Raw genomic sequence first — 25,184 nt, 5'->3', positions numbered from 1 at the left:
GAGAAAGGGGTCGGCCGGCGGTCAGACGTAAGGCACCTGCGCGTTATCACACAGCCCAAGCCGCAGATTTCTGCAGGAAACTCTGAACTTTCTCAGGAAGGGTAACGAGGGAAAGCAGAAGGGAGGAGAGAGGGTCAGGCCGGGGTTAATGTAGCATTGACTGCTGAACTTGAAGTGGCTGGGAAGGAGCCTGCATCTGCTAGCAGGTGTGTGTGAGTACCTCTCTGGTCTGGTACCTGGGGAGTCCCTGCACATATAGTGCGCTGTATACCTACGCCCGTCTCCTAGACGTGTCCATGTAGGTTCTGATCACAGTAATATTTAGTCCTGTTATTGGTCCCAAAAGGCACAGTAATACCTCTCCGTGCGGCTGGATTATAGCGCAGCGTAACAACCATTGGCCTCAATCCAAGGCTGATTGTGTAGAAATGGAGTAATGTCAGTGTGGATCTATGGAAATAAGTGATACAGAATATATCAGTGATGGGGAATGCTGGGACCCAGAGGAGTATTACAGTGATGGGGAATGCTGGGAACCAGAGGAGTATTAGTGATGGGGGAATGTTGGGAACCAGAGGAGTATTACAGTGATGGGGGAATGCTGGGAACCAGAGGAGTATTACAGTGATGGGGGAATGCTGGGAACCAGAGGAGTATTACAGTGATGGGGGAGTGCTGGAAACCAGAGGAGTATTATAGTGATGGGGGAGTGCTGGGAACCAGAGGAGTATTACAGTGATGGGGGAGTGCTGGGAACCAGAGGAGTATTATAGTGATGGGGAGTGCTGGGAACCAGAGGAGTATTACAGTGATGGGGAGTGCTGGGAACCAGAGGAGTATTACAGTGATGGGGGAGTGCAGGGAACCAGAGGAGTATTACAGTGATGGGGAGTGCTGAGAACCAGAGGAGTATTACAGTGATGGGGGAATGCTTGGAATCAGAGGAGTATTACAGTGATGGGGAATGCTGGGAACCAGAGGAGTATTACAGTGATGGGGAGCGCTGGGAACCAGAGGAGTATTACAGTGATGGGGAATGCAGGGAACCAGAGGAGTATTACAGTGATGGGGAGTGCTGGGAATCAGAGGAGTATTACAGTGATGGGGGAGTGCTGGGAACCAGAGGAGTATTACAGTGATGGGGAGCGCTGGGAACCAGAGGAGTATTACAGTGATGGGGAATGCAGGGAACCAGAGGAGTATTACAGTGATGGGGAGTGCTGGGAACCAGAGGAGTATTACAGTGATGGGGAATGCTGGGAACCAGAGGAGTATTACAGTGATGGAGGGAGTGCTGGGAATCAGAGGAGTATTACAGTGATGGGGGAGTGCTGGGAATCAGAGGAGTATTACAGTGATGGGGGAGTGCTGGGAACCAGAGGAGTATTATAGTGATGGGGGAGTGCTGGGAACCAGAGAAGCATCACCCTAACTAGGAACGAGAGACATGTTTAACAGATCCAAAACTCTGGCAATGCGTAAACCAGAAACGGTCAGACAATCGTGCTTATTATATAGATGTGAGGTGTGTGACATCGGACTGGTATAAGAGATGGTACATCCTATATAGTGTGGTACAGCACCATGTACCTGGCCAGTCCGTATTCCCGGGTTCCTGTACATCACAGTGTAAGATCAGGACATTGCAGAGACAGATTCCCTTCCTCTCTCTACACTGCACAGACCTCGTTATTTATTGCTGTAATGTTATAATATTACAGAAAGGAAGACACTTACAATGAATACATGTCTTTCCTTTGCTGTAAATCTATATGGGCCATTTATAGGCCGCTATCCAATCAGCCCTGAAATGCCGGCACTTACCGGGGATTGTGTCTCACTTGCCTCAGGCAGGCAAAAGAAAATCCCTAAAAACAGCCCCATTTTCGTGTCAGCGATCGCAGAAACAATTGGGTAACCTGATAATGACCCTCGGGCAAAAATTGTTATTACAGCCCCCTCCCCCCCCCCCCCCCTTTTTTTTTTTTAGTGGGAAAAATTATCGGGGCTGATTGTATACCGGCCGTGATCTCTGAATACCCCTTTGTAATGATCGCCGTGCGATGGTTTGCTGGGGGCTGCTTGGCGTAGCATGCCGACTTTGCAGACCACGCTGTTCCTGCTGGTTGGACTGAAGTTGGTGAGTGCTCTCAGCTGGCTGTGTGACGGATGCAAGGCGACCGTATCTGCCCATCTCGTGCCCTGGATGCTGAGATCATAGGGGCCAAGACTCTGCTCAGATGCTTTGTGCTCCACAGTGATAAGGACACAGGAAGAAGCCATTAGTGGGGCAGCGGCCTATGATAACCGCTGGCTGCTACGTGCTAATGGGCCGACTACTGTTTCTGCTCCCCTGAGGCTGCCCCAGTGAACTTGTTATGTCGTCCTGCTAACACTCAGTGACCCTGTTACATGATCCCCTTCCCAGGAGAGGGTTAATGGCTGGCTGGATCTATTCTCTGCTGGATCCTTAACCCATCTCTAGCTGGTTGTGGTGTAAACTCAGGGCTTAGCTCTTGGTAAGTGGTATCGAATGAAGATCCTGTATTCTACAACAGTGCTGTTTATTTCCAAAGCATCAAAGGGACCACACAATGTGTGTGTGTGTGTGTGTATATATATATATATATATTTACACACATATACAGTCAGGTCCATACTTTCAGATTTAATTTGAGGGTAATTACATCCAAATCGGGTGATCGGTGTAGGAATTACAACGGTTTCAATATGTGCCTCCCACCGGGAAACAAGTTATGCCAGAGTAAGTTAATTGATAGGGTGGAATCGACAGACATCCAACTGCACTGAAATGGATGCGAACCAGACACTGTCCATAGCAAAGAATACCCTGAACGAGATGGCCATAGCCACCCGGACAGGGACCGACTTGCCTCTAGGGAGAGCACCATCGTTTGAACAGTGATCCGACAGAAAAAACTCGTTCCATCTGGAGATGAGCCAATTATGGAAAGGCCTGGAATGGAACTGAGGGCCTGATTCAGAGTCGCTCGTAAGCGTCCGCTCGTTCGCTCCGAGCGATGTTCGCACAACTGCGCATGCGTATGGGTTGTAATACGCATGCGCGAACCAGTCATTGCGGTCGGAAATTGTGTGCTCGCAAAATAGCGAGTGCCTGCTAATTTGAGTGACAGGATGAGGCGTTTGTGGGTGGTAACAGGGGAAGGTGCTTGAAAACGGGGAGTGGTGATCCGAACGCAGGCGTGCCAAACTGTCAAAACGGGTGTTTTAAGGGTGTGCATAATTAACAAAGCAGCGTCATCGACCACGTCACTTGGTTGTTTCTTAGCCTGAACTGTTCGCATGATTGCGATAGGAAAATCCTACCACAAGCACTGCGAGCAGTTCTACGCCTTTCGATGTACTCAATTAATCTAATAAATAGCGGAGATGACGTAGGATGCGAGCGGCCAGGGGGCGTCTTTACAAAATAGCGAGCGCATATTTTGTTCGCTCGCTCAGACATAGAGGCGTCAACAGACCGCAAAGAGCGAGCGCTCAATTTAAATAGCCGGCCCCTTTTTCTAAACGAGCGAGCGCAAATAGCGTCCGGCTCTGAATCAGGCCCTGAGCCCATTCTACCCTTCCCAAGGTAGACACTGAATACAGACACAGCAAACCTCAGCCCATGCTGATGAAAGGTCTCTGTAAGTACCCGTAGGCACGCGTCCTGTATATCCAGTGATACCATAAAGTCCCCAGGTTCCAAACATCGTATGATGGAGCATAGGGATTTCCTCCTGAGCCCAGGTAGCTTTAGGAACTGGTTCAGGGAATTGAGACAGAGAATAGGCCAAAGAGGACCATTCAGCCACCGCACCAGAAAGAAAGCAGAACCACCAGTCCCTCGCTGAGATAGTGGGGATGGCCTAATTAGCTCTACTTACCGCAACAACTGTATAGCTTTCTGGATTTGTAAGGCCCTGTTTGGGTCTGAATAAGGGCCCGCGTACCATCACATGTAAAGACGCCGCCTGAGCAAAGAGAGGGCGTACCCTCCTACCCACATAGCCGCGGCAACTTGACACTAGTACCGGGCGAACTGAGAAAATTGGTATCTCCCAGTTGTAGGCCTGTCCCGTCAGGCTAAAGATATATCCGTAGGGTCAGAAGCAGGATTGGCTGGCAGTCCAGGCCTGCTCGGTACTGGATAATGTCGGCCCTTGTACAGGCCGACAGTCTACGAAGAAACAGACCTTTAGGCTGACCCAGAGGACAAAAGACATAACAGACTTAGTCTGAGGCCTGGTAGTGGGCATAGCTGAAGGCGGTAAACTTGTAGTTAGTAATACTGCCAATGTTACTACAATCTTGTCAAGGACAGGACCAAACAAGATCTACCCTATAGATGGTATCTGCACCTCTGCATTCCCAGAGCGCAGCCATAGGGTATCACGGAGGATACAGTCGCAGCCGGAACTCTGAAAGTTAGGAGACTGGTATCCAATATAGGCATTTCCACCTATGACAACTGCATATAGTACGTGAGCGACCATGTACAGTTGAACCCCAGACGTGTTGGAGGGGAAAAAACGTTACAAATGCATCAGCCCAGTATGCAATAGTATTAACCAACCATGCTATAGCCATGGTAGGATGGGTAACAACCCCTGAAAGCGAGTATACTGATTTCCGGCAGAGTCACCACCTACGGATCCGAAGAATCCGACCACGCAGGAATGGGAGGCAACAGCCAGAGTCCCGCCATGTGATCCACCCGCTAGTCAGCAACAGGGAACCCGAAGGCATGTTAGACTGAGGGTGTATGATACAGGTGCAGGTCAACATTCACTCTAACCAGAATGGACCTGCTACCAGCCCTAAAGCAGGGATAATAATACCTGAAATAGGCTTCCCCCCGTGTAAGAGGGAAAGAGCCCAAAACAGTATCCAGTTCACGGCAGAGCCAACTGGGACGTAACCACAGGGCGTCAACCACACCAATTTGCGTTTCGGAGAAAACGAAATCCACCCAGGGTGGCTGTTGTGGTAATCCCTGCAAGGGGAATGACAGACTATTGTGGCACCAGGGGGAATTCATATACTTCGAAAAACCCCTGCAGGGAGCTATAGTCTGTGTCACAGGGGAAGAGTGCAAGAAACTGCGAGATACCCTGAGATGAAAAGGGCAGTATGGTGAAGTAACCCCAAGTGAGGTACAACAATGGGGCCCACCCGGCGATCCGCAATTGAGAGGATCCCGAGAAAACAAACCGCCCAAGGGGGTCGTGAAAGGGGCCGGCACCAGAGGACGCCACCTACAGAACCCTTTGAGTCAAATCCTCCGCACTAACACCTGCAGCACATGGCTTGCAGGATAGTAAAAATGGGTGCAGTATAACGCTCCATCTCCTGGTCAGACATATCTGACCAACCCTCTAGGCGGAAATATCAAGCAGCGCTATACTGGTCCTGACTGATGCCAAAATTAGCTGCAGGGACCCATTTTCAGCGTATGCAACACACAGTTCTATCTAAAATATGGCAACGTTCAGCACGCAACAGTATGTGACAAACCTCACAAATATTAACGAGTATATAAATGTGAGGTCTCAGAACCACCCTAGGTACAGCTGTATTAGGGCAGATACAGAAAAGGGATAGACTGTCAGCACTAGCATAAGTCACATACCATGCAGATATATCCATATATACATAAACATGTCATATAATATACTGCACTATGTCACTGCATTCAACTTACCCAGATTCAGTATCTGGGAGGGCTACAGCGCTGTGTACACTGACCTGATGGTGAGGTACGCAGGGGGACTGGACTCACTGCCATCTCCGGAGCTCTGCTACTGCACATAGAAAATGGCCGCTTGGAGACCTCAGAAGCGTGGCCTGTGGAGGAAGCAGCTCAGCGACACCAGACTATAATACTGAAAGGCGCGCTGAGCTGAGGAGCCACTGTAACAGGGAAGGCTGCCTCCCCTGGCCGGCTATTAACCCCCGGGACGCGGGTTCCCTGCACCGATCGTTAAGTCCCTGGTGGTCTAGTGGACACACTGGGTATGGGGGGGCCTGCCGCAACTGCCGGCGCCTCCGGTCTGTCCCCTGAGACTGGAGGCACAGGACTGCATTTGAAATGCGCGGATCACCGCAAGCGGTGATCTGCGACCTTACCTGCTCCCCGTGGATCCGGCAGCAGTCCTGGGCGCCCACAGAGTCCGGCTAGTACAGACTCTGGGGTCCCGCTGAGATCCCCAAATATGTACTGGCGTCTCAGCGCCAGCGGGGTGATGGAGCGGCAGCTTAGACGTCCTATGGACAGTCCGACGCTGCCGCTCTGAAGAGTCCAAAGTCCATTGGAAAAAACTTTGTCCCTAAAAAAATAAAATAAGCTTAGGGGCCGCTAATCAGCTCCCCCTGCACTAACGGTGACCCGACTCCGGCCGGGCACCAACTTAAACTGCGGTGCCTCTGGCTTGGGGGTGGGGTTATAGGGAGAGTGGACCCAGCGCATCCTGGGAGCTAAAAGCTTTAACTACGTGGTGCCCGGCTTTGGTTCCCAACCTATACCCCAAGGTCAGCCCTGTGGACCCCCTATGGACCCTGAAGTAGAAATATGCATACTTGGAACAGAAAAGACAGTACAACTGAGGTTGAAAAAAACAGTATCAAGACTAAGTCTAAGGCTCCACTACAAACTGAAAGGCTATATAAAGAAGAAACAAGTTATAAATCGGGCACTATCAATCTAACATCTGTGGGCTCTATTCAATTGCCCGCGATGTAAATAGCACCGGGAGAGATCTCCCGGAGCTATTCTATTCTGCACGGTGTTTAGTCGGAGAATGCCCGTTCTCGCGACTAAGCACCCTGTTTAAGGTGCGAGAACGGGCATTCCCTGACCTAACTTCCCGGCGCGATGCTGTTTTCCAGGCGCGAAGGGCAGAAAACAGCCTCGTGGCCTGGACTTTTGTCGGATTTCTGTTCGCATCCCCAGAGGGGTGCGAGGAGAAATCCTTAGTCAGGCTTAGCTCCGCGGTGTATTGAATAGCTCCGGGAGCTGATTCCCAGCTGTATTCACTTCGTGCAGAATAGAATCGAGCCCTATGAGTCTATACTTAAAAAAAAAAAAAAACTGCTACGTGATACTATGTGGAACCATCCAGGTGAATGATGACATTATGGGTACAATAAATGTTTAATGTGTCACAATGGCTAAAATAACTAATATGAACACAAGTGACTAACTTCAGTGCAGCAATGTCCACACAGAAAGAACAATCATGAATGGTGACTTGTTTCATATGCAAAGTGAAAATAAAATAAAGTAAACAGACTGTTACAGATATCAGCGGTGAAATGGTTAAAGTGTAGTACTATACATGCGTCCATGGTCGCCATCAGAACACTATATAACATAGCGCAGACCTCAGCGCTAAGTGTGGATGAATATAGAATATCAAAGTATACCTGGTTAGCTGGTCAGAGCATCGGAGACAGAGTGATGTCTGTATCATGCTTAGAGACATGTAAGGACACAGTTAGCCTGGGTTCCTTAAATAGCTGCTGAGCTGAGGTTGATCATCTAATCTGTAACAGATGTGGGGGGTCATCATGCTAATTGGAAGAGCAGCCTAGTAACTGCAGGTCACCATGGAAACCAATGCAGGCCTTGCTGAGTCTTATGTGCAAAATCAAAATACCAATAATAAGGTTAAGGAAAACATCCTAGCAATACATTACACGGGGCACCACAGAGTTCATTAAATCACATGTTAAGTGCAACTACAGTATATTGTAGCTCATAAGGGAAAACTAAATATCAAGTGTCAATAATAAGTAGTAGCAATATGTATGTAATGAGTGAGGTGGGCTCTATCATCTGCTTGTTTGCAACTCAGGCTAAAGAGCTCACAATTACACAGCAGATGCAATTACCGTATATACTCGAGTATAAGCCGAGTTTTTCAGCACATTTTTTGTGCTGAAAAAGTACCCCCTCGGCTTATACTCGAGTGAAGTGTAGCGCTGACCGGACGGAGTTCGGTCAGCGCTACACAGCACAAACACAGCCGACGGAGCCGGCAGCTGTGTGTTTGTTGTAATCAGCAGCCGCTGAGAGTCTGTCAGACTCTCAGCGGCTGCTGCTGCTCCCACTGCGGTAGCCGTCTTCCGGCTCCCGCATTGGGTAATGGGAGACACGTCGTCATGAGTAATGACGTCTCTCCCATGCAAAGCGGCCGGAGGAGCTGTTAGCGGCGGGACCAGGAGCCGGAGTTTCAGGTAAGTGATTTATTTTTATTTTTTTTAATTCTTATTACGTCTCTCTCTACTGGGGGGGGACTACTGGGGGCACTACCAGGGGGCGATTACTACTGGGGGCACTACCAGGGGGTGATTACTACAGGGGGCACTACCAGGGGGCGATTACTACAGGGGGCACTACCAGGGGGTGATTACTACAGGGGGCACTACCAGGGGGCGATTACTACAGGGGGCACTAAAAGGGGGGATTACCAGGGGGGATTACTACAGGGGGCACTACCAGGGGGGGATTACTACAGGGGGCACTACCAAGGGGGGATTACTACAGGGGGCACTACCAAGGGGGGATTACTACAGGGGGCACTAAAGGGGGATTACCACTGGGGGTACTACCAGGGGGGGATTAATACAGGGGGCACTAAAAGGGGGGATTACCACTGGGGGCTCTACCAGGGGGGGATTACCACTGGGGGCACTGCCAGGGGGGGATTACTACTGGAGGCACTGAAAGGAGGGATTACTACTGGGGGCACAACCAGGGGGAATTACTACTGGGGGCACTACCAGCTGCTGCCATTTCCCACCCTAGGCTTATACTCGAGTCACTAAGTTTTCCCAGTTTTTTGTGGTAAAAGTAGGTACCTCGGCTTATACTCGAGTATATACAGTACAGTGAAAATTGCCACACAATCAAAAAATAACATTTCAGAAAGATATAGCTAGGTAGAGGATGGGGGATATACACCTGCTTCATATACAAGTTACATAGGGGGAGGGGCCCTAGATTGCACACCCTAAGCACAATGTGAGGTGCTACCTGCTGAGACTTGTAGTGCTGCAAGCAGAAAAAGAGACAGATGCAAGTGCACACTCTAACAATGCTGAACCTAATAATAATACTGATAAATTGCATTCAAGAGGTTCTTAGCATAATAATGGCCATAATAATGGGCCTGCCCACCGCGTCCAGGTGACCTCTATCAGGCAGGTCCCTAACACTCCTACGGAACCAATACAGGGCACGGGATGCCCCCCAGGCTAACCCAGCAGAACTGCCCCATGGCATCTCACTAGTGTGAGGGTTAAAAAATAATACAGAAGAAAGCCTGTGTGTTAAGTCCTACATAAGTAGGAGGCTATAATAAAAAGTGTATAAAGTGCTACATATACAAAAAACAAACTAAAGAAGTGAAAAGGTGTACACTATGATGCCATGAAGCAGTCCAGCCACACCCGCCCAGAGAGCCCCGCACCCCAATGCCAGTCCCAAAGCTGACACACAGCATATATATAGGTCTTACCCTCTCTGTGCCTCATTAGATGTGCAGTCTGGGAGTGCAAGGACTCCTTGCTAATTAAAAACACCCAGGAACAGGTGAGAGGGTGCTAATCAAGGGGGAAGGAGTCTCGTCCTCTCAGTGTACATACATACACACAGTACAGAATACATAGGGGGAGGGGCCCTAGATTGCACACGCTAAGCACAATGTGAGGTGCTACCTGCTGAGACTTGTAGTGCCCTGTATTGCTTCCATAGGAGTGTTAGGGACCTGCCTGATAGAGGTCACCTGGACGCGGTGGGCAGGCCCATAATTATGGCCATTATTATGCTAAGAACCTCTTGAATGCAATTTAGCAGTATTATTGTTAGGTTCAGCATAGTTAGAGTGTGCACTTGTATCTACATATACAAGGTGTAATGCTGGTCACAATCATCACTTAATTTTCACAAAACAAGGTGAAAAACCACATTTTCACCCGCAGTTGTGAAAATGAAGTATTGGGGCCATTCATTAAGAAGGTAAAGCAGGAGAATATCACAGATATCTCCTACTTACCTTCTGTTTGCGGAATGGCCCGATGTCCCCATACAGTAGTATGGGGACAGAATTCATCAAGCTCCGAAAATATTATATTTTCGGAGCTTGACTGCGGGAGCATTCGCCATCTTCAGATGGTGAATACCCCCACTTGTGGTTCGCTACCCGCTCTTCCCTATGGGAAGAGGGTCTGGGTTGCGAGAAGGGATTCTTTCGGATCCCTCCGCCGGACGTCAGGGCTCTTGTGCACATGCGTGACCTGTAGGTTGCTGATGTGACACAAAAAAAATCTTATGCTGATAGGAAACAAAAAAATAAATGATAATAAAAAAATTGCTAATAATAAAAAAATACTAATAAAAAATACAAATAAACAATAATGCAAAATTATATATGAAAAAAATAATATATATATTTTTAAAAAAAATGTAAAACATACAAAAAAAAAAATACATGAAAAAAAATAATATATATAAAAAAGTGAGAGTTGACCAGGATATAAGGAAAAATATCAACCTAACGTGTACCAGACAAAAGAAACAGTGATCTACATTATTAATAGTGGACATGTTGACATCATGTTTCAAAGATCGGCAAATAACAATAATCAAAGAAAAATGTTTAAGGGATTATGTTCATTAAGTTCACGTGGTGATAGTGTCCAAGGTGTGGATCCAGAAGCTCTCACACTTTTTTAGAGCCAGCACTCTGTCGTTGCCCATTGGAGTAGGTGGTATCCAGTCGATGAGTTTACATTTTAGAGATGACAACTGATGCCCCAATCTCAGGAAATGGCAGGCGACAGGTTTGTCAGAGGATCCAGAGGCCAAGGCAGAGCGAATTGTAGCCCAATGGTTGGCCATCCTATCATGGAATTTACGAGAGGTGAGGCCGACATAAGGCAGTCCGCATGACCATATAAGAATATAGATGAGATGGTCGAGCGTGCAATGTAGTTTATATTTTATATTCATTTTCTTACCAGTATGAGTGTGAGGAAAGCTGGATCCAACTAGCATGGATGCACATGTGATGCAACCTCCACAACAATTACTACCTGTTTTTCTTGTCATAAGGTTTGAACAAGTCTTACGTTCACCCGGATACATATTAGGCCTCATTAGCTTTAAATTTGGGCCCCTCCTATATGCCATCATCGGAGCATCCAAATTTCTGAAAGGAAGGCTGAAGTCGATGCTGACTATTGGCCAATGTTTCTTCAAAGCTTTTTGGGTCCTGTAGGAGTGTTTGTCATAAGTTGAGGTGTTTATTATATCCTGTTTTGATTTTCTTTAGCTTGATCGCCTCGAAAAATATTATGTGCCCTGGAGAGGCATTTCTACAAAAGTGCTGTTTATGTGTGTGTGTGTGTGTGTGTGTGTGTATGTATGTATATATATATATATATATATATATAATCTCCAACCTTGTCCCCCAACACTCCAGCATCCCCACTGGGGTGGTTACTTGCTCCGGTGCCCTCAGGACAAACGTATTTGTCCTGAGGAAGGGGTTGCGTTCCCCGAAACGTAGACTTCAAATAAACATCCTGTGCAAAAGGGTTCATTGGCTGTATGTCTCCGAGTGCCGCCTGCTTTGTTTTTGGATGTATGCAGCTGCTCATTCATGCTGCAAATCTCCCTTAGATTCTGCATTGTACTGAGATCTGATGACTCTGGCGGCCATCGGAGTACGCCGAGCTCATTGTCATGTACCTGGGATCAGCGTCAGAGGACGTGCTGAGTGGTATGACGTTGTGGAAGTAGTCATTAGGGCAGAGGTTCCCAAACGCGGTCTTCAAGGATCCCCAACAGTTCAGGTTTTTAGAGATACCCATGGATGAGCACAGGTGGTTAAATCAAATTGACTGAGGTATTAATTAATTCACCTGTGCTCAACCATGGATATCACTAAAACATGAACTGTTGGGGAGCCTTGAAGGGATGGGTGAAGGGATGCACCTGGTCCTTCTCTGTGGGCAGCACCTGGTCCTTCTCTGTGGGCAGCACCTGGTCCTTCTCTGTGGGCAGCACCTAGTCCTTCTCTGTGGGCAGCACCTGGTCCTTCTCTGTGAACAGCACCTGGTCCTTCTCTGTGAACAGCACCTGGTCCTTCTCTGTGTGATGCACCTGGTCAGCAACAATACTCAGATGGTGTTAAGGGGCCCAATGTGTGCCATGAAACCAGTCCGAGTCGCTGGCACCAGTCAGGATGCATCCCAAATTCTGTCCCTGCTGGCCGTATGTTACAGCAGTAAACAAGATTCAAAATCCCAAAGGAGGGTTTGGTCTTCACACCCTAAATTCCAAATACAGGTGTACAGTATGTGCTAAACTGCTGTGGCTGAAAACACCGTATGTACCATCCCAGACACAGGTGCACACTTTACACACTAGGGTGTATGTTTACTAAAGTGAGAGATGTTGCCCATAGCAACCAATCAGATTCTACTTAACATTTAACTAGCACCTTCTAGATGATAATAGCTAGAATCTGATTGGTTGCTATGGGCAACATCTCCACTTCTAGAAACTCTCACTTTAAGAGTAATATATAGCTAGTAATCTAAGCTGGCATTTACACTAAATGTAAGGTGCTGAGTTCATGCCCATCTGCCACGGCAAGGTGACACTTTTCCTATGAGGATCTTACACTTTGTGATGATAAATTGGAACTGGTCATACTTTGTGCTTCTGAAATGCAAGTTATATTGGTAGGAGCCACGTTGCTCAGATCAGCCTGGTTCCTACCGATGTAATGGTCACCCTCCTTCTGGATCTGGGGGGAATCCCGGTTCCCGATCATTAATTCCACTGTAGTCATTGATTTCATCTTTTGGTTTCAGGGCTCCAGAGAGATCTTTGAGAATTACTACAGGAAGCAGAGAAGAAAGCAGGCCCGACTCGTGCTGCAGCCGCCATCCAACATGGTAACTCTCCGCACCGCCTATTCCTGCCTCGTACAGCGCCCATTATTATTCCACTTTACCTTTGTGCTTATTACTCCCGGCACACGGTGCATTTACACGTAACCGTGTGATCGTACCGGCCATGGCCTATTGCAGCGGCCCCCTGTGTTATACAGAGGTTGTGCATGTCAGGGTCCTGTATTACAGACTAGATGGTGCCCCAGGACACAAGGACCTTTGCCGGGTGTATAGCTCAGATAACCCCAAGTTTGATCATCACCACCCTGCCCCCTGCTGTACATTACAGACATGGTATGACATCCTTGCCCATAAAGTACCCAGGGATCCGCCTGGTTAGCCTGCGGGTCACACCTGCGTTTTGTACTAGGAAGCAGCAGTAATATCACCAAGGACGTGGGGTGTGCCATGGTTGGCACCCTGCGTATTTACATGGCACCTGTCCAGGGCCATTGAATATGCACGAAATTCATGCGCTGCCATTCTGAGTCTGTAGGACCTTTTCCAGAATAGATGTAAAAAGTAGGGATGTGCAGGCTCGGAATTACTCGGTTCTTATCGCCACTTTACCGCAAGTTCGGATTTATTATATTGGCTATCCAAAACACATGATAGGCGATAGCCACTAAAATGCCGTTTTGAGATCCGAGTAAATCCGAGCCTGTACATCCCTAGTAAAAAGCTCAGTAGCCGCAGGAACCCGCGGGCAGGACAGGGATTGTCGCTATTTACCAGAGGCTCTTCTCTGTTACAGCATGAAACCCTGGACGGCTACAGGAGATACTTCCACCAGATTGTCGGGTACGTCACTGCTAATATCCGTCATTTCCTTTTACGGCACGCAGGAGCCAGGGGAGCTTCTGGTCTGTCTTAGGGCAGCAGCAGGAGCCTGGAGCCGTCCACATGGTAACAGCTATATAGCACGCAGGCAGTAATGGGACCTGAGGCCCCAGGATCACCAGTCTGTGGTGAGGGGGAGACTTCCCTGTTCCTGAGCATGGAGAAGAGTCCTCGGCCTGCGTCTGAGAATCCTTTACTCTTGTAGACGGCGGCAGGTTCTGTGCTCTCTGTAAATGATGAGGGCTGGCTTACCCTGTAATGTCTGGTGTAATGGCACTGCTGTCCAGCTCCCACGTATTGCCTTGTGCACCGGCTGGCCATTATAGTGCTGGGCGGATTTTCAGTCTTCTCAGCCTTATGTGTGTCTGGGAAATGGCCGCTTCACCTCAGTACAATTAGCTTTTTACAACAGAAAATACATCGGGTACGTGGACGAGTAATTGGTAGAATATGGAGGTACATGTGTGGTAATTAGCAGAGGTCGTGTACTTCTGGTGTATCATGTCCTGTCCTGGGTATGGGATAGCGGGAATATATCACCTAGTCATCATGTGGGGCCATTTTATTGTTACATAACATACAAATCTAAAGCACTTATAATGTACACACCTAGCATCTGTACGCCATACCGTGCGAGACGCCGGACGCCACCGACACGTTCCGAGAGGAATAGCGTACCGTCGTTTTTTTTTTTTTTTTCCATTTTGGGGCAGATGTATGAAGCAGTGATAAGCGTGGAGAAGTTTCCCATGGCAACCAATCAGCTTTGAGGTTGCATTTATCAAGTACATTCTATAAAATGATAGGCAAAAGCTGTTTGGTTGCCATGGGAAACGTCTCCGCGCTTATCGCTGCTACATACATCTACCCCATTGGGGCTCATTTATCAAAGTGTATTTGAGGTTTACCTCAAATAATAAGTATCCCCCGTATGTATTACGGAGGGACCGCAGCAGGTGTCTGCTGTTATCCCTCCAATACCGCAGGCAGCCGCCTCCCCCATAGGTTTCTACGGGGGATGCGATGCTGCCAAATGTACCAATATCCGGAATGCCATGCATCTGAAGATGGCGTTAGCCACTGTAGCCTGTGGGCTACACCGCGCACTATTAGCTGGCGGAGGGATCCGCGGGGCATGTGCATTCCACGGGACTGCGCATGCGCACCACCCCCCACTCCGGAGACATCGCAGGAGCCTTTCGGAGCCCGTGCCCCTGTATGTCCCCGATAACACATCCGGCCGATAGGATCGCTGTTTGCAGTGCGATCATGGGCATTACCGGCGTGCGCCCTGACGGCATTGCACAAGCGATCATTGATAAATGGGCCCCTTTGTGTCTTAGTGGCGTGGCACCGCTCGGTGCACTAGAGGCGCTGGGCTGTGACTGCAGCAGGAATTAGTTTTATACACGTGAATGGCCGCAGATGACGCACAATGGGACTTCTGGTGCGAGAAAGCCGCGGCCTCTGCATCGGGGGAGCTTTGCACACCGATGTACAAATATCACACATCAGATTCATCAGTGCAATCTAGCAAATCGTTCTGTCATTTACAGTCGCTTGTGTGACTAAGACGCGCATTTTGAGCGTGACAGACGCTCGGTGCGGCCCGGTCTCTCGGGACTAAGGGGCTAATTGCCGCGGCCTGAACAGCAGTGTATGAGGGCACATCTGTTGTGGGTTTGGAGCAGTGTATGCCCTATGGCTGCCCTGTACCAATCCGATAACAGATGATCTAACGTGCGCCTTACTGGCTTTGTGTATATGATGCTCAGCCCTTCTCTCTAACTGTGACCTATTAGACAGGGCAGCAGTATAATATGGTTCTCTGGGGAGCGCACGGCTAGAATTCAGCTTCTCTTAATGGATGTAGGGGAAATGTTTACTGGACTCTGGCGCTCATTCAGACCCGGACGCTAAGCTGCGCTCTCTCGCAGCCAAAAAGGGGCCCGGGTACGCAAATTCCGCGATCGCACTGTCTGGGGTAAGGACGCCCTCTATGTCTTAGAGAAGGACTGCAAAGCAAACGCACGTCCACTTTTCTCTCTTAACACACGTCATCTCCAGGGAGTGTATAACTAATCGGAACCATCGGATGCGAACGCAGCGCTTGAGGTTGACTATACCCTGCCGCAAACGCTGCGATCACTGTAGGCTGAAATACAAGCAAATGACATGTACAATGCTGCTTCTTTGCTTATTATGCACACCCATAAGACGCCGTTTTGACGGCCAGACACGCCTGCGTTCGCAGCACCACTCCCCCGTTCACAAACACCTTCCCCTGTTACTACACACAAACGGCGCGATCTGTTACTCAAAGTAGCGTCCAGTCTGTGTACTACGAGCGCACGGTTTCTGGACGCAGTGACTGGTTCGCGCACGCGTATTTTGACGCAAACGTTGCAATAATCACCCATAGCGTGCGTCCGGAGCTTAGCAAGCGGGTCTGAATCAGGCCCTCTGTACGGTAAATTCAATTGTTGATAGCTAGTTGCCGGTGTCCCAACCGTGCCGCCAGCCACCGACTGTGTACCGTCTTCCTTACACACCATAGAGGTGCACAGGAAGATCGTTTATGTCGGGCTACTGTAATTTGGAGCGATGCGCGCAGTTGCGCATCACTATCGCCACGCTCAAAATTTAATTGTCCCCTATAACAATTGGTGGGTAGCGCTGACCTCGTAACACTTTTTGGATGGTCGTTGTGTGATTTCTATAAGAGAGTCACTTGTAAATTACAGGGATTTATCAAAATGAATGCCATTGGAGATAATGCTATGACCAAGCCTTATCACTTGTGTTTATCACCTGCCCACGTCAGGACAGAGGAAGCAGTGAAGAGGTGGAAAGGTTTTACACATTGTAAGGCAGCGCTACAGGAGGAGTAGACCTTAGAGTAGACCTTTGAGTAGAGCAGCGTTGTCCTACGGGTCAGGTCCTAGTCTTGGCCGCTGTAGTCAGAATGCATGAGCCACTTTATACGCCAGGTGTCTCCTATCTGCCCTGTCATCGGGCTTCGGCGTCTGTGTGTCCTCCTTTTGGTCTTATATTTACTGTCACCTCGTTATCCATCAGGTTTTTTGTAGTGGAAGATCACATCCTGCACACGACGGTCGGCCTGGTGAATCGCGCTTACATCGATGAACTCTGGGAGTTGGCGTTGTCGAAAACGATGGCGGCTCTGAGGACGCACTCGGTAAGAGATGCCACCAGTCCAGTTATTTTTCTGCTGTACTGTTAGGGGGCTCTTAAGTATGTATTTGTAGACCCCCCCTTCTGGGAGAGATCCATCTTACTGACCCCCCTGCTGGTCAGATCCTGTAATGATCTATGAATTTCGGTGGAGGGAGAGATCAGGATGACTAGAAAGGAATTGGGCAAGTCCTTTAACCAACTGTCCCCTCTGGAAGCAAATACTGCTGGATGGAAGAATCTGTGAAGACCACGTTGGAGGGAATGTGTATGAGTGTAGGGATCGCAGCACAGTGCGGAGTCCCTATGTCACTGGCTGGTGCTGCTTTGTCTTACAGTCCTACTGCTCCGATCCCAACCTGGTGTTGGACCTCAAGAACCTCATCGTGCATTTTGCTGACACGCTGCAGGTAGGTCGGGTTCTTCCCGCCCGTCACTTCCAGCTCATCCTCCATTTCCCATCCTCGCCCCTTCAATGTCCTTCGCTGTCTTTTGTTCCGACTCTAACCTAAAACGCTGTCCCCCGTGTTGCATCCATCCAGGGTTACGGCTTCTCGGTGAACCAGCTGTTTGACATGTTGCTGGAGGTCAGAGACCAGTACAGCGAGATCCTGCTGAAGAAGTGGGCCGTGGTCTTCAGGTAAGTGGGTCTGCACAGTTTTTCGCCTCAGCCGTGTGCTCCCACTAACGCTCCCTCGTCCCGTTCCGCCTACACACATGCATACTGCAAGGCAAGTGCTTATCCCGTGGCAATCTACCATGATGGTGCCCCACGCTCAGCACCGTGCCACCTGACACTGCCCTCTAGTGTTGGCTGCACGCACATGAAGGCGCCCAGAAGCCAATGTTGCAGGAAATCATACTCCCTATGTTAGAGAGGTTTCCAGCCTTTATGGTGGGCCGTAGGTAGTTTTGCAGGAATTAAATGTGTGTTTAAGGATGGGTGATTTAAATCGCGGGGGAGGGGAAGGGGGCTGCACAGCTCTGAGATAGCAGGGTCCTGATTAATGCAAGGAGCAGTTCCTCTAATATCACTACATCCCTCGGGAGCTATTGCTATTAAGACACGTAAAATAATTTTTCTTTCGTTCTTTCTTTTTTTTTTTTTTTTTTTAATGCACCGTGCAGGAATATTTTGGATGCAGACAACTACAGCCCGATTCCAGTGAGCGACGAGACCGCGTACAGGAGGACTGTGAGCCTGTTTCCGTTCCAAGACCCAGACTTGGAGAAGGTAATGGAATAATGTATTGGGCCTCCATACTGCGCCACAATTCTTATACAGGCAGCACATTGGTCTTCTAGGCTAGTGGTACGCTCCGACACGTGTGTGACCGATGACCATGGACCAACCCTGCCCACTCAGTGTTCTGTGGGTGTGGCATGGAGCGTCCGCTAACGGGTGTCTCCATCTATAAGACAGTAACCGCACTCACATTGTAACATGCGAATGATAGCGGTTTTACATTCAGTGTACGGGAGGCGTCAGCCGTCGGTGTAAGGGAGGCGTCAGCCGTCGGTGTAAGGGAGGCGTCAGCCGTCGGTGTAAGGGAGGCGTCAGCCGTCGGTGTAAGGGAGGCGTCAGCCGTCGGTGTAAGGGAGGCGTCAGCCGTCGGTGTAAGGGAGGCGTCAGCCGTCGGTGTAAGGGAGGCGTCAGCCGTCGGTGTAAGGGAGGCGTCAGCCGTCGGCAGGCCCGGATTTCCCACAAGGCAACCTAGGCGCTCGCCTAGGGCCCCACATGTCCCAAGGGGCCCGTGGATGGGCCCCTTTTGACTCGTGGGGCCCTAGATTGGCCTCTTTTCCCCAAGAAATCTGGCCGGTCAAAATGCTCCCAGAGGAGCAGTGTACAAGTACTGCGTGACATCATGATGTCACGAGGACACACTTATAGAGTCCCGCTGCGGCAGCGCTGTCCGCATTGTCACAGAGTGACTGTGCATAAGAGGGAGGACGAGGGTCACCGGCTCCTCCGACCAACCCCATCCAGCTCCAGCCCACCCCCAGCACAGCAGCCTCTGCCACTGACTGCCAGGCTTGCAGCTTGCCACCAGCATCGGTGGCACCCAGCGAAGAGCAGAGGAACAGGCCAAGGCAGAGTCTGGCTGAGTGAGACAATGACCGAGGATCCAGATCTCAGGGAATCACAGCAGCCAGGCAGGTAGGGTCACGTACTGTGCTATTCTCAACTACTCTAATATATATAGAATTATGTAGGATTTATTTTTTATGGTAGATGGGGTCTGGGAAGTGGACAGGACTGCCTTATATTACAAGCATATAGTAATATACAACATGATGATGATGATGATATTATTAGTATTATTAGTACATCAATCCAGGATGGTGGTATTTTCATGTTAGGTACTTGTAATATACTATACTATAATGCAGTCCTGTCCACTCCCCACCTACCATTACAAAAATAAATCCTATAGTGTACTTTAAAATAAAAGGGGGGGGGGGTGTAATGGTGATGACTCTTCCCCATCATTGTACTCAGCTGAGCACAGTCACACACAATACTGGGCGTGGCCACACCAAAAACCCCCACTGCAGATGCCACCTCGCAGCTACCTTCTAATCCTTAGCACTCCTCAGGCTTATGTGATGTATTTAATGGATAATGAGGAGTACTGTATATCCTTAGGGTATGAGGTTTAGTTTGGGTTTTGGCATTAGGGATAAGGTACTAGGGTTGGTGTATCAGTTTGGGTTAGGGTATTGGGGTCAGATTAGGTGTTTGAGTTGGGGTATTAGGGATGGTGTAGGGTTTAGCGGTTAGGGTCAGGTTTGAGGTTAGGGTTGAGTTAGGGTCAGGATTAGGGTGGGGATGCTTTGCATGAATCAGGAACGCAAATAAAGTGCTATGGATTGTTTGAGGTAGGGAGGCCCCAAACTGGTATCTTGCCTAGGGCCCCATGAGGTCTAAAACCGGCTCTGGCCGTCGGTGTAAGGGAGACGTCAGCCGTCGGCGTAAGGGAGACGTCAGCCGTATATTGGTTATTTTTCTTATTGCACTTGTACAACATAAATATTAAAGGATGGCTATTATAGCACAGGGCCTGATGTATACATTTTCCTGTGCTAGACACAAATGAGCTGAACACTTTATTGAGGTCAGTGTCCCTTTAAGTGGACTTTTACCACGATTGACCGGTAAATGAACATTCATCGAGGAACATGATAAAGCCCAGCATTCAGTCCTATCATCCGGCCATAGCAGTGACCATATTATCTGTTTGCTATGAATGTGTGTGACATTCCCTTAGTGTGACCTGTACAAGTAACTCATTGGTTTTTTACCTTGCAGCAAACATTTCCCAAGAAGTTGCCATTTTCTGAATTTGTACCCAAAATCTACTGTCAGATCAAGGAATTTATCTACGCCTGCCTGAAGTTCTCTGAGGATTTACATCTAAGGTACAATGTCCTGTCCCTGTGCTTATCACGTGATTGATGGCTTTACCAAGGGCCCTAGTCATGCTTCATGCCTCCTTTATATAATGTCATAGGGCAGACTTACTGTCCTGAAGAGCTTACAATCTGCAGTAGGTTGGGCATTGGCTTTGTGTTTGCCCATAAGCAGGGCACCTGTTACTGACTATCACTGCATAAGATGAATAGGGCATTATTTTTCTACAATATACAGTATCCTTAAGAAGTACTGTTCCTTTTACGTTGCTTGGTGTGATGCGTCTGTGGAGCATATAGATGTACAAACTTTTACTCCATATTTGCCACTTTACTGGACCTCACACGTATTTGGCAAAATTAGGAAGGAGTTTACTGTATATTACCAAACGCTCCGGTACTGGGCTGCGTACGTCATTGTGGAGGACCTGACGCCGATACTTTCTTACTAAACAAAGGTGATTCGGTATAACCCGTTCAGTCTGTGCGTGCATGTGCGGCATCAGGCCGGACCCTTGTCAGGACTGTGGTAGCCCCCCGTGTGTTCCTGAGGCGTAAGTGTGCAGAGATGAGAGTTGGGGGCTTTCTCCTGTTTTCTCACTCATGTCCCCACTTATCTGCAGCGTTTGTCAGGTAGAGCTGGATAAGAAGTGAAAAGGTCACTTGACCCCGGGCGCGCTCTGTGATATTGATGCTTTTGAACCCTCCCTGGTGTAAGCAGCCCTCATCTCTCACCCCGGGGCCTCAGGAGATAATACCACTTGTCCTTTCCGACCTTCTAGACGACTGAGGACAGATGAAAGAAGCTTTGCCTTTCCCAGGCATTGAATTCCCTGCTGCCAGGTTCAGTGATATTACCCTGAGCTCTGTGTCTCAGGAATCCTGGAGGAATTCCTGACCCGATTACAGGTTACGCAGCGTGTATCTCGCATTCTGCCGAAAGTCAGCCACCTCCATCCTTAGGGAGAGCACTGTGCATTATCACTGCTCCATCTGCCCCCAGGTTCCCGTGAGTCTGGGGTCCCATCCTTAGGGAGAGCACTGTGCATTATCACTGCTCCATCTGCCCCCAGGTCCCCGTGAGTCTGGAGTCCATCCTTAGGGAGAGGACTGTGCATTATCACTGCTCCATCTGCCCCCAGGTCCCCGTGAGTCTGGAGTCCATCCTTAGGGAGAGGACTGTGCATTATCACTGCTCCATCTGCCCCCAGGTCCCCGTGAGTCTGGAGTCCATCCTTAGGGAGAGCACTGTGCATTATCACTGCTCCATCTGCCCCCAGGTCCCCGTGAGTCTGGAGTCCAGCCTTAGGGAGAGCACTGTGCATTATCACTGCTCCATCTGCCCCCAGGTCCCCGTGAGTCTGGAGTCCATCCTTAGGGAGAGCACTGTGCATTATCACTGCTCCATCTGCCCCCAGGTCCCCATGAGTCTGGAGTCCATCCTTAGGGAGAGCACTGTGCATTATCACTGCTCCATCTGCCCCCAGGTCCCCGTGAGTCTGGGGTCCAGCCTTAGGGAGAGCACTGTGCATTATCACTGCTCCATCTGCCCCCAGGTCCCCGTGAGTCTGGAGTCCATCCTTAGGGAGAGCACTGTGCATTATCACTGCTCCATCTGCCCCCAGGTCCCCGTGAGTCTGGGGTCCATCCTTAGGGAGAGCACTGTGCAGTATCACTGCTCCATCTGCCCCCAGGTCCCTGTGAGTCCATCCTTAGGGAGATTACTGTGCATTATCACTGCTCCATCTGCCCCCAGGTCCCCGTGAGTCTGGAGTCCATCCTTAGGGAGAGCACTGTGCATTATCACTGCTCCATCTGCCCCCAGGTCCCCGTGAGTCTGGAGTCCATCCTTAGGGAGAGGACTGTGCATTATCACTGCTCCATCTGCCCCCAGGTCCCCGTGAGTCTGGAGTCCATACTTAGGGAGAGCACTGTGCATTATAACTGCTCCATCTGCCCCCAGGTCCCCGTGAGTCTGGGGTCCAGCCTTAGGGAGAGCACTGTGCATTATCACTGCTCCATCTGCCCCCAGGTCCCCGTGAGTCTGGAGTCCATCCTTAGGGAGAGCACTGTGCATTATCACTGCTCCATCTGCCCCCAGGTCCCCGTGAGTCTGGAGTCCATCCTTAGGGAGAGCACTGTGCATTATCACTGCTCCATCTGCCCCCAGGTCCCCGTGAGTCTGGGGTCCAGCCTTAGGGAGAGCACTGTGCATTATCACTGCTCCATCTGCCCCCAGGTCCCCGTGAGTCTGGAGTCCATCCTTAGGGAGAGCACTGTGTATTATCACTGCTCCATCTGCCCCCAGGTCCCCGTGAGTCTGGGGTCCATCCTTAGGGAGAGCACTGTGCAGTATCACTGCTCCATCTGCCCCCAGGTCCCTGTGAGTCTGGAGTCCATCCTTAGGGAGATTACTGTGCATTATCACTGCTCCATCTGCCCCCAGGTCCCCGTGAGTCTGGAGTCCATCCTTAGGGAGAGCACTGTGCATTATCACTGCTCCATCTGCCCCCAGGTCCCCGTGAGTCTGGAGTCCATCCTTAGGGAGAGGACTGTGCATTATCACTGCTCCATCTGCCCCCAGGTCCCCGTGAGTCTGGAGTCCATCCTTAGGGAGAGCACTGTGCATTATAACTGCTCCATCTGCCCCCAGGTCCCCGTGAGTCTGGGGTCCAGCCTTAGGGAGAGCACTGTGCATTATCACTGCTCCATCTGCCCCCAGGTCCCCGTGAGTCTGGAGTCCATCCTTAGGGAGAGCACTGTGCATTATCACTGCTCCATCTGCCCCCAGGTCCCCGTGAGTCTGGAGTCCAGCCTCCGGAAGTCACAGCCAGTGTGCTTAAACTGAGCTCCTGGAATCTGTCGCTGGATTCGCCATTTTACGTATAACCGCTGCTGTGAATTCATATTCTCTTTATTAATTGTTTGCTGGTTCCCTTCCCACCAATAGGCTGTATGTGCGAGAGAGATAAAGGAATTATTTTTTATTAAGCGTAGAAACAGAGGGTTAGGGGCAGAAGGGGGGAGGGTTACCATACTTACCGGACCCTTGTCGGGATTCTGAGCACCGAGATGCCGCTGATGGTATACTGACAGCTGGTATCCCGACTGCCGGGACTACATACCCATCCCAAATAAACATAGACCCAATTAGACAGCAGGAGGGAGGTGTATGGCAAAAAATGAAGGATAGGGTGAGAGTAAAAATGCGGCATTACCAGATTTCTAATGGAAGCGTGGTGGAGATTTCATATTTGTTCCTAGTATTGGTGATGTGGTTTGTATATTAGGCGGCCTGATTCAGTTGTGGCCAGTTACTTGGGACCTTATTTAGAGGCGGCCGTACGGTCTACGACCGCACGGCCGCCTCAATGTTTTGCCAGTGCGCATGCGCACGAAGGAGTCGGCTCCCTCGTGCGCATGCGTGAGACCAGCTGCGACCGACAGCGCAGGTCGTAGCGGGTCACTTTCCAAAGGGGGTGAGCTGTCGATGTTGATTGACAGCTCGCCCCGTTTGGAAGGTGTGCCGGGGGGGTGGCAGCCCAAATGGAGGCGTTCCCATGGGAACGCCTACCGTTTGGGGGAGGCCCCACTGACATCACTAGTGAAGTCAGTGGAGAGCTTCCGGCACAGACAGAGCCAGAAGCTCTCCGGGGCTTACGACAAGGGAGACCCTACTCTAGGGTCTCGTCGTAAGCCTCGATGGTCGCGATGGTCAGAGACCATCACCCGAGCGTTCGTTAGAGCTGTGGGTGTTAACCCACAGCCTAACGACCGCAACAGAGGCGGGCGGTCAGGATGCAAGTGGCCGCCCAGTTTCTGAGCGACCGCTTGCATCCTCCGACCGCCTCTGAATGAGGCCCTTGATGTGGTTGAAGCGGTCGTACAGTTCACATGGCCACGTGTAACGGAGTGTGAGCTCTTGTGGCGCCACAATGTGTACAAATGCATCAACGTGCGTCCTCCAGGGCTTGGTCCGGCATCCGGTGTGAGCCATATTTATACAGCAATCTTGGGGGGGGAATTCAATTCAACGCGCTACTGAATAGCGACGGGAGGGACTCCCGCAGCTATTCAATACACCGCGCTGTTAGGGCGCGCTAAGGATTTCTTCTCGCACCTCCTTGGGGATGCAAAGAGAAATCCGACCTGAGAGTGCTGGATGCGCGGCTGTTTTTCTACATAGCGCGGCGCTAACAGCCGCACACCTGGCACTTTGGTCAGAGAATGCCGGTTACTGCGCCTTAACACCCTTGTTAAGGCGCGATAACCGGCATTCTCCGACCACACAGTGCACCGAACTGAATAGCTCCGGGAGCTCGCTCCCAGCACTATTCAATTTGCGTTGAATTGAATCGCCCCTTGGTGTCTTAGTTGTCAGTGGGGTTATGCTGCTTGTCCGGAATTGTGTATATAATCGGCCCCACAGCCGATGGGGACAGGACCTGCTAATATGGTCAAACCCACTTTATATCGGTCAGACGGGTTCTCCAGCAGATACCCAAAATATTAAGGATGGCTATAAAGGATTAGATATCCAGTATAAATTGGGCTTTTCTATGTATATAGCCTTACTTATTATGTAGTGTTTAATTGGTGTCCCTACAGGCTCCTGTCTATAAAACCCCAATAATCCCCCTCTGTTGCTCTCCCCTATCCCGAATCCTGCTTTACCTAAGACTTAAGGAGACGTCCTGTAGAATAAGCGCTTACTGATGTGTCAGTCATCCCCTGTGTATGCAGCTGGTGAC

The 25,184-nt window shown here is 49.8% G+C and overlaps 1 protein-coding gene across 1 annotated transcript in view; it reads left to right on the top strand.

The window, feature by feature from the left end:
- Positions 1–25,184, top strand: part of EXOC6B (exocyst complex component 6B) — a 161,602-nt gene that overhangs the window by 124,998 nt on the left and 11,420 nt on the right. The window contains exons 9-15 of the mRNA XM_088459743.1: positions 12,907–12,990; positions 13,742–13,788; positions 16,906–17,026; positions 17,361–17,432; positions 17,565–17,662; positions 18,151–18,256; positions 20,333–20,442. Coding sequence (XP_088315869.1) covers positions 12,907–12,990; positions 13,742–13,788; positions 16,906–17,026; positions 17,361–17,432; positions 17,565–17,662; positions 18,151–18,256; positions 20,333–20,442 — 638 coding nt within the window. The remainder of the gene's footprint in view (positions 1–12,906; positions 12,991–13,741; positions 13,789–16,905; positions 17,027–17,360; positions 17,433–17,564; positions 17,663–18,150; positions 18,257–20,332; positions 20,443–25,184) is intronic.

This window comes from Taudactylus pleione, unplaced genomic scaffold (assembly GCF_031769625.1).
Source record: "Taudactylus pleione unplaced genomic scaffold, aTauple2 ptg000930l, whole genome shotgun sequence".
In the NCBI taxonomy this organism is placed as follows: domain Eukaryota; kingdom Metazoa; phylum Chordata; class Amphibia; order Anura; family Myobatrachidae; genus Taudactylus; species Taudactylus pleione.
The sequence above is the reverse complement of the archived record's forward strand: the minus strand, read 5'-3'. Positions and strand labels throughout refer to the sequence as shown.